Below are 10,185 nucleotides of genomic sequence, written 5' to 3'. Positions count from 1 at the left end.
GGAACGTGTGACTAACGTGTACATCCCGGAGGGCACCAGTTTACTGCCGCCGCCGCCGCCACCGCCGCATCGCCGACCTTCACACGACGACTTTGAACCTGTCACCTTACATCCTTTCGCCTGAATTCGGACCTGTAAGGTGTCAGATGCCATCACATTCACGTTTACCGAATTAATTCTAAAATACAATCGCAATAAATTTATTAAGTAATAAAGTATCGGGTTTCAACGTTAGTGTGATGGCACCTTAATGAAAAACGATCTCAATTACCAGGAATAGCCAGTTGTAGAAATGACACGTAGTTTGTAGAACAGGCGGTGTCTCAAATGCGATGTGTTAGAGCTCATAGAAAACGCTATACAGGCTGATGACAAAGTAAAACGCGCTGCTAAATAGCTGCCATGGACTATACAGAGAAAATCAAAATAATTGTCTCAAAAATTTGGGGCGTGTAATCAACTACCTAATTTCGTCAATTCCAAATATCAATAAAATGGACATATACGTAGATGTATACAATAAGATTATTGCTAATTATAATCTGATTGGAAAACTAAATGTAGGCTAAATTTGTAGGAATATATCTGTCCTAGCCTACTTTATATCTCGATTCAACCTCGTTGTCAGTATTGAAACTCCGTCATATAACTATATATGTAAGTGTTTATGTGATTTTAGTACATTCCTATTCCCATAGGAATATGAATATATGAATCTTATTATTGTTATTGTTTCTAGAACATGGATATCGTGTAGATTTTAGATAAGTCTAGAAGACTAAAATTATATTTTATTATTGTGTACATAAATTAAAAAAAATGAGTAAACATTTCCTGTAGTTTCTTTAGTTTGTATTTTGTTTTTTAAACAAAGTCGTGGATATCGAGATCATGTCATTTTGCGGCGTTGTTAGATTTTCTTAATGTTTATATTTTTTATATTTCTACGATACTAGAATGGGTGAAGTCCTAAATTATTTTGCTTCTATAAATTGTTCGCGATCACCCAACTTAGTATCGTAGCTCCAAAAAAATGTGAATTTTTATAGAAATAAATAAGTGTAACAGATAGAAATAAATATGTAAAATGCGTATTATTTTCGTATAAGTCCTTGTCCCTCTTTCCGTTGGCTCACGGGAAGGGATGCAAGGCGGAATTAACACTAAATATTAATAAAAAAACATATATAATATGTATTGAGGTCTGGAGTTTTTTAATTGTTAATTTCTTATTGACGAGTTATGAATGTAATCCTGGCCTCTCATCGCTGTCATTGAATGTTTGAATGTGTATTTATGTAAATGTATTAGTAAACATAATTAACATATATATGCTGTTGATTAAAGAAAGGTCTCAACGAGAATCGACACTAGATAATCCATTTATTTTCCAGTTGGTTTCTTTACAATGCTTCTAGTTTCACCACGATTTATATGGTGACAATAAAAATATCAGTGTAAATAATTAGTTTTAATTACGACGATTTTTTATCAAACATAATGGAATGTAAATAGTTTTATTTCTAAATCATGCGATACTCGGTTATATTTGTTCAATAACAAATGTTGGAATATGCACGTCTCATATCAGAGTGAATTCCTTTAGTAATTAATTAGAATTGTATCTTAAAATATGCTTTGGAGTTTCCTATTAAATATAGAAGTTTGCCTCATTACTTCTGTTATGGGATGTCATGTTAATTTCCTTGTGTTTTTATCGAGGGTTCTAATGACGCCCAAAAAGGGCGGGAAAAGTTTCACAGGGTGTTTTAATCTAAGGTAGACTTAGGACGGGTAACAACGGTTACAGATTCAAAATATATTTGCCCAGAGAAAATTATTTTTATCTGCTTCAATTCAGCCAGACTAACATTGTTATCGCCGTCAAATATTTTCCAAAATGATTATCAAAAACCTATCTATTTCTATTTTATAGATAAAAACTTTATTTTAATACATTGATGAATGTTTTGTATGTTTTTAAATTAAAATGTGTGTAAATTAGAATCAATGTTCTGATGTACTTTGAATAAACAAAAACATTTGTAAATACAACTGATAAATAACGATAGTATAGAATGACCGATTTATCTGACCCGGTGGGCATAAGTGTTAACTAGCCCTTGTCAATGTCAAAAAAGTGTCACAAGATCTTTGCAAAATTGCTATTTTTATTTTCTGAAACTAACCGCGATAGCGACTCTCAACGGGCCAGATAAGTCTGTCTATCTGTACATCAATAACATTTAATTTAATAAGAGTTTGTTGCGCCATTCATAGTTTATTCCCGATATTTTACTATAAAGAATAATTTAAACATTTGCTGTGTATAAAATACACTGTTTTGTTTAATCTCTTCAATACTCTATCCATCCCATTTATAGAATCGACTTTCAAATGTTGCATATCTTGTTTTTCATATTTGTTCAACGTAAATAGGCTTTGTTTAAAAATCGAATTGAAAATGGCCACAACTCGAATGATTTGGAATTAGTTTTAAGGAAAAAAACCTATTTCTTTGAATGCATAGCTTGTAAGGGAAGGGAATATGAGTGCTGTGATACCAGAAACTTTGGGTTTGAGTACGAGGATGGAAGATGTCGGCAATTATTAATAATTCGAATTGAATGTGTGGAGTTTTATTTTGTCGTAATTTGTAAATGACATTCGTCATTTTATGCACAAAATAATCATGCGCACAAAAGCGTTTCCAAATAATCGTTTATCAACTTTCGAAATCTCTTTCATTTATAAAATTAATAAATCAAAATTCATAAGATCATCGTGCGATTTGTGCCAAATTTGTAATTTTCGGTAATATGTTTTATTAGCGTGTAATATTATTTAATTTTTAATCAATCATTAGTGTTAATAAGATAATTATATAAACAGCTTTCACACCTTCTATACCTCCTTAAGTAAGGTGTTAAAACTGTTGTCTGATTTATTATTGTACTAAAAATTTAAGTATAGAAATTATTCAAATATTTATGCGTTATTTCTTTACAATTCCCTTCCCTTCTTTTATTTTTAACTAGCTACTAAACGACTCCGTACGCGTGGAATTAAAAAAGTAGCCTATGTGTTCTTCCAGACTATCCTCCACATCTATGCCAAATTTCTGAGATCTGTTCAGTCGTTTAAACTACAAATTCTTACAAACATCCATCCATCTATCGAAACTTTTGCAATTATGTTAGTTAGGTGTTACACATTGAAACGTAACCTTTTATCGGTGAAAGAAATTTGGAAATCACTCCAGTTATTTTTGAGTTTTTTTTTAGTAAAATATTAGTAGATTTTTGTTAATTTACTAATATTTCCTTTGACCATTCCAACTAGGCTTGTGCTAGGATATGGTTCACGACAATAGTCGAATGGCGAGGTTTCGAACCCTCGATCTCAAAATCGGTAGTCCGTACCCCAAACCATGAGGCTATTGACGCTTAAGTTATTTCACTACATACTAAAATGCAAAAATACAAATCTCTTCTTTGTAATATTAGCAGAAGTATGAATAACTACGGCCCCTTCATTAACTTGTACTTTCTCACGACACTATCCAAGGTAAAGACGATGAATTACACCCTGTCAGGACGACCACTTTTTAGGTTATATAGTAAAACAGCATGTTAAAATATACATAATTTATTTCATTCAGCATTCATTGTACACATACGTATTTTAAATGATTACACCTAGTCAACATACGTATATAACACTTAGTAGATAGCAAACATACAAAAGACCTAATGCATCTATAGGTAGACAATTAATACTTGAACATACGACGGCTCTTATGTGAATAGGTCATAACACAAACATATTATGTACTAGCCTTTGCCCGCGACCCCGTCCGCGCGGAACTTGAAAAAACAAATGCAAGTAGCCTATGTGTTCTTCCAGACTATCCTCTACATCTATGGCAAATTTTATTAAAATCTGCTCAGCAGTTTAGGCTACAAACTCTAACAAACATCCATCCATCTAAACTTTCGCATTTATAATATTATTATGAAGTTTTATATTTTTAGATGAGCCGTAAGTATACATCAATGTTACAGTAGAACCTCGATAAGTTAAAGTTTAAGGGAAACACAAAAAATTTCAAGTTATATAGGTTTTGAGTTATCAAGGGTCTATGTTATAGAGGTTTTTGGGCTCTGATGGGAAGGGAACATATTACATAATTTTGAAGTTATAGAGGTTTTTATGTTACCGAGGTTCTGTACTATGTAAGGACGATCAAAATCTTTTGAAAAGGTATTCGAATTTTTATTTTATGAATACTAAAATATTGTTTAATAATTTTGAAAAAAAAGAAATTTTGTTAAAAATTAAGTTATGACCTAATACGTAGGATCCGTCGTATAAAATTAATATCTATAAGGAAGGTAGTTCTAATTTTTACAACAATAAAAGCATATTAAAACATTAATATGGAATGATATAATTAAATAATTTCATATTTAAATAACTATAAATATCCAACATATATTGATTTTAAATTTTTGATGGAAACACTTTAGCCAACAAGAAGTTTACTAGCGAATGAAATATAAAAATACAGTCAAATCTTATTTTTTCAAATATTTAAAATCGGTTAAATACTTAACAAGAATAAAAAATAATTTTATCGAATAGATTTATACCTAAATTCGATATTACTACACTAATCATAATTTATACATGTTAAAAACATAGGCCTGAAAACATATAAAAAGTTAACAAAAGGTAATCTTGTCTTTTAAGACAATAATTATTATGACGCATTGTCAATCAATGATTTTAGTCAAGATGTATATTTTTTAGGGAATATTTATTGTCTAATTTCCTAGCCCCGTTTACCAATACGACTAAGGTGCGCTTAACAGGAACATTGATTAGAAAACAAAACAAAATGTTTGCTATCATTTGAAAGGACAAAATCGTCATCATCTTACTCCCGTAGGGTCGGCGCCTCACGTTTTTGTCCTCCACATAACTCTCTTTTGGGTATCAAAAACCTACTACCTATCGCCAACCCTACTTGGCATTATTTAAAATGTCATTGTCATATAAAATTAAAATAAAAAAGTCAATGAACTTAGAGAACTGATTCAACACATCGATACTAATTTCAAATCGTTACCTTAATGAAAACGCACCTAAAATTACAAAACTCTAATAGCCTCAAATATTTCAACGACATTTTATCAATTCTGAGACTCTAATAATTGTTAATCTCAAATGAATTACTATGGTAATAACAAATTCAATAAATACGACTAGAATTTGTAAACATCCAAAAGTAATAACTTAAGAAAATAAACAGAGTTTAAATCAGGTACTGTAAAATTGCAAAATAAACGAAGTCTTAATAAAAAATTCGCCTAAGAAGCCTTTGAATAGTTTACATTTTGAGCCCAGCCAGCTCTAACGTAAACAATGGGCCGACAACTGAAACGACATTTACATAACAGCGTCGTAAATGATTAACCACGCATAGTCCCACCATTGGCTGATATAGGCTCTAGCTAAAAAGTGACGTCAATGTCAGATAAAGGAACCATATCCGATATTTTACACGTTTGTTATTAGACAATTTACAATTTGGTGGGACAGGCCCTTAATCTTCAATTTTCTTACAAATTTTGACGTTTGCTGATTGTAATCGGTGCTTACAAAGTGTTTAAGATTGATTCCAGTATTTAGCATTTATTAGATTTTGCACCGCTTGGTTATGACACTTTAAAAATCTCAAATAGAACACAAATTGTTCTAATACCGAAGTAAAATGGTAACCAAGCGAAAGGACAGAAGCAATTGTCGTAAATATGTACAATGACATACGCTATACGTCCACGATAACATGAGAATGTGATGACGTCACACTTTAATATGATTATGTACATTGTGAAACAATCAATTTTCAAACTTGGAATGTCATTTAACTCGTTATCAGAATACTGAAACAAATCATACGCTTTGTTACCGCCGTTTACAAACTGACAGATGTCAGTTTTTATGGTTTAGCATTGGCCTTATAATTTAAGATGCTTTTACAATTGGGAATTTAATTTCTTACAAAAATATCGTTGTGGCATGAATATCTAACTCTCATGTTATCGTGAACGTGTTGTAACTTATTTAAATTGGCACAATCAAAGCTAAAAAAATAAATTCATTTATCATCTAAATATAAATTGAGATCAAAACATTTTATTCGCGATAGTAACGCCATTTATGTATCGATTCGCGCATTAAAACTAACATTTTAATTATTTATAAGATATATTTAATCGATCTGAACATCAAAATATAGTTGTTTGATATGCTATTTTAATTTGTGAATATTTTTAGTGTAAGACAGCTCCGAAAATAATATTGAACATATCCAGCCTTACAAATAAACGCAGTATAAAGTTAAATTTAGGAATAAACTGAGTATAAGCAGAATTCTTACTAATATTTACTTATATTCAGTCCTAAGTTTAACTTTATACCGCATTTATTTGTAAGGATGATCATGTTTTGGAATGTAGAATAAATGCCTAACCATAAACATAAAACCTTGTCATAGAGGCGCCTCAATTCTTTAAAATCCAGCACTATTTGTATTTCAATATATTAGTTACACATTTTTACGCAATATAACAAGGATTTTTATATTCTTAGTATGGCATACTAGAAAATAAACGTACGCAAACCTTTGACTTCTGTTAAAAATAAAAAATATAAACTATTTATTTAGAATATATTAAATTGTCAAAAAATGTCATATAATCTTTGGAATACGTCCCTGTAAGAATACAAGGGTATACAAATGTCATAGAAGAATCACTATCGCAATAGTGTATTATTTTATTTAAAGCCAAATAACATAAAATCAGATCATTATAGTCTTTAAAAACATTATTTACTATAGTTATTTAGTAAACGTTTGGTCATGTTTTTGCAAGCAGCAACATAAAGTACCTATCAGAGATTAAGAAATGTATAGAGGAGGCATGGAGGACTCTGCAATTGATTTTTTTTACATAACCATAACACTATCTTTTTGTAGATCCTAAAACCATGTCATAATTAAATCCCAATAGGTGTCATTAAATAACATTCAAATATTTTTTTAAAATTGTTTTGTAAAATACAAGAAAAAGAGATGGTACTAAATTTACAACTGACCTTTCAGAGAAATTACCAGTGAACAACTTCTTCACTATGCCTCGTCTATATATTTTTAAATGTCTGTGGTACTATCTTAGGTTTAAAAGTTAGCACATTAGATACCCTAACATATATTTGTGCTATATTTACTGATAACGTTTGAGCTCTGGAAACACTTCGAGGAGGACCACTTCGAATAGTTCCTGGAAGTAATACAAAAATTATACCACGAGTCTCAAAATTCCATAAAATTATTTTGTCGACGTTCTTCCAATGAGAATAAAAGAGACGATGACAACATATTTTTTGTACTTTGGAACTTGTAGAAACTTAGATTACAATAATAAGTATTAAGAAAAGAAACCGATCGAACGTGAAATTGTACGATTCTTTATTTTTTTCTAATTTAATCTTTTACTTTTTTTAGACTTATATGCTACCTTTTAATTTTAATACACCTTATTTTAAGAGTACCTAATTTCCGTAAATATATTGTGCAAAAGAGCTTCTTACTACGTTACAAATGGAAAATCCCCTTTTAATCTTTTTACTAAGACATACAATATATGTACATTTCTATATAATAAACTATATATCACCTGTCACTTTGATCAATTACCGTTACGAACGTTTTCATACCGTGGAAACGATTTCAGCAAACCGTCAACAATTTACAGATAATTTTAGATCAGAGATCGCGTGCGCGTGATATTTATATTATAAACGCTGAAAGCTTGCGGAAGAATGTCTCCCTCTGTTCGTAACTACACGTGAAATAATACTTTTTTTAATATTTAAGTAAAAAAAATAGTGTAGTGTTAAAAAAATAACTGTTTTTCTTTTTGAAAATGTCGATTTTATTCAGTGTTATAGCAAATAATAAAAATATTATCAATGCGTATGCTTCTTGTGATGGTAATTTTTTGGACATTGTTAGTGAAGTGTTACTAAAGCGACCGAGTAAACCTGACAAAATGACTTATTTACATGGAAAGTATCTGATAAATTACATCGTTGATAATGATCATGTTTATTTGTGTGTTACTGATAAAGTAAGTATTTTTTAACTTAATCTTTAATATTAGAAATATAAGTAAAGTGGAGGTAAAAAACATTTTATTTGATAATTTTATATTCAAATTCAGTAACAACTAAGCAGATTTTACGCTAAAATTCTTGGCACATTTTTATGAGAAACTTGCTCATTGTTTACTAGGATAGGAGAGTGGACTTTTTATTAATAAAAATATTTAAAACTTTCAAATAATTTTGATTTTAAGGCATGTCAACGCTCAAGAGCATTCCTATTCCTGAACGAGATAAAAAGAGGCTTTAAGATGAAAAACAAAGATTACACGAATATATTAGCAGCAGAGATGTTACGATATAGCCAGGATTATAATAATATAGTGATACAAGATGGAGCATTAGACGAAATAAATAGGATTGAAGTGGAATGTAGCGGTGAGTGGAAAAATTAATTTGTGGCTGAAGTACGCCCTGGGCGAGATTTTTACAACACCCTGTTTTTTAACAATATCAATGCTGAGTTGCTATAGTTTAGATTTATTTTACCACTAGCTGTTCCCATGCGACTTCATCCACTGAAATTATGAAAATTTTATTTTATTGTTTACATTTGTCAAATTATTAATTACAAATGTCAAAATGACGACATAATGACAACCTTGCTTCCTTGATGTTGTCAGCAACTTATGGTCTCTTTCCCACATTAGGGTTTTTATCCAAAATATTTACTCCCTAAGTTTAATGGCGTTAAAATATATAGCCTAAAGCGTGACGCAAGTGTAGGGCTTTTGGTTAAAAAAAGAATTATTCAAAAATATTTTGTAATTGCTGACATCTTAGGCAACAAAATAGTGTGTTTACACTTTATTATAATAGTATAGAAGTATAGATAAGTATAGATTACCTAGTACCAAGACTAATTAGTGTTAGGTTAAGCCAAACTTCAAAGGAGTAAAACTCAAGTTACGTAGTTCGGAAACACATGAAGTTATCGATCCAAAAACACTAAATAATAGTTAAAAGTAGCTGGGAAACCGGCCATAGGAGGGTTTGTGGTTTAACATCTTAACTGGAATTACATGTACTTTATATTTTACAGTAATAATAGTGTTGTTTAATAAACAATTTATTTTTTCAGAAACTATACTCGGCGAAAAAATATTAATGGTTCAACACGAAGACAATTTGGAATTCAGTGTAAGTGTGCTGTCAGTAAATATTATTATGTTTATTAATAACTAGCTGTTTTTCGCGACTTAGACCGTATAAAATTAAATTAATATAGTCTATGTTATGTTATTAAATGCGTAGCTTTGTAATGGAAAAAAATTGAAATAAATCCAGTAATTTTTGAGTTGTTTCAATACTTACAAAATACAAATCTATCCTTTTTATAATATTAGTATGGATTAATTATTAATAATGTAAAATTTTTATGTGATCTTTATTTCAGACAATGTCGTACGTGGGCAGGTCGCCGGAGAAAATTATCGTGTCAGTGGAGAGTACAAATTCTCGTATAATTTTAGGAATGGCCTTAATCCTGACCGTGGTTATAATGTGTATTTTCGGACCTGCCACATTCGTTGCTGTTATAGGTATATTTTTTTATTTAGCGAAACGAAAAACCTAACATATAAGTTCATATGTAAGTGAAATAAATATCAATTCGATGCAATTTATTTACTCTTTTTTAGCGTTTGATCCATTTAAGAAAAATTGCCTTTTATATTACAACGAGATAAACTCCGCATCTTCTTACAAAGAACAAATTAGATAGCTTTAAATTTCGCAAACGAAGATACATTATAAATAAATAAGCCGTGTATCGAATCGACTTTTCGTATACACATTTAAAAGCTATATTGTATTGGTTCCACGGCGTTTTAAGTCAAATCCACTCTTTTCTTCCTATCCTTTACTCTCAAGGGAAAAGGACTAGACTTAAGCCTTCGGGCACACTCATCAAATTGTACGCGGAAATGCTTCCACTTGACGCCTGTCTTGTGT

The 10,185-nt window shown here is 30.5% G+C and overlaps 3 protein-coding genes across 3 annotated transcripts in view; 2 read left to right on the top strand and 1 right to left on the bottom strand.

The window, feature by feature from the left end:
- The window catches only part of LOC106103335 (low-density lipoprotein receptor-related protein 4), a 17,375-nt gene extending 14,568 nt beyond the window's left edge, over positions 1–2,807 (top strand). The window contains exon 34 of the mRNA XM_013283073.1: positions 5–2,807. Within this exon, the coding sequence (XP_013138527.1) occupies positions 5–124 (120 nt within the window). The 3' untranslated portion in view covers positions 125–2,807. The remainder of the gene's footprint in view (positions 1–4) is intronic.
- A 4,684-nt stretch (positions 2,808–7,491) lies between these two features.
- LOC106103354 (vesicle-associated membrane protein 7-like) lies at positions 7,492–10,179 on the top strand. Its single transcript, XM_013283097.1, has 4 exons — positions 7,492–8,198; positions 8,427–8,610; positions 9,314–9,372; positions 9,629–10,179. The coding sequence occupies exons 1-4, from the start codon at positions 7,995–7,997 to the stop codon at positions 9,806–9,808; spliced, it is 627 nt and encodes a 208-aa protein (XP_013138551.1). The 5' UTR covers positions 7,492–7,994; the 3' UTR covers positions 9,809–10,179.
- Positions 9,885–10,185, bottom strand: part of LOC106103334 (sorting nexin-25) — an 11,351-nt gene continuing 11,050 nt past the window's right edge. Inside the window, exon 13 of the mRNA XM_013283072.1 lies at positions 9,885–9,932. Coding sequence (XP_013138526.1) covers positions 9,885–9,932 — 48 coding nt within the window. The remainder of the gene's footprint in view (positions 9,933–10,185) is intronic.

The sequence above is a fragment of the Papilio polytes genome, unplaced genomic scaffold, assembly GCF_000836215.1.
Source record: "Papilio polytes unplaced genomic scaffold, Ppol_1.0 DF823823.1, whole genome shotgun sequence".
In the NCBI taxonomy this organism is placed as follows: domain Eukaryota; kingdom Metazoa; phylum Arthropoda; class Insecta; order Lepidoptera; family Papilionidae; genus Papilio; species Papilio polytes.
The sequence above is the reverse complement of the archived record's forward strand: the minus strand, read 5'-3'. Positions and strand labels throughout refer to the sequence as shown.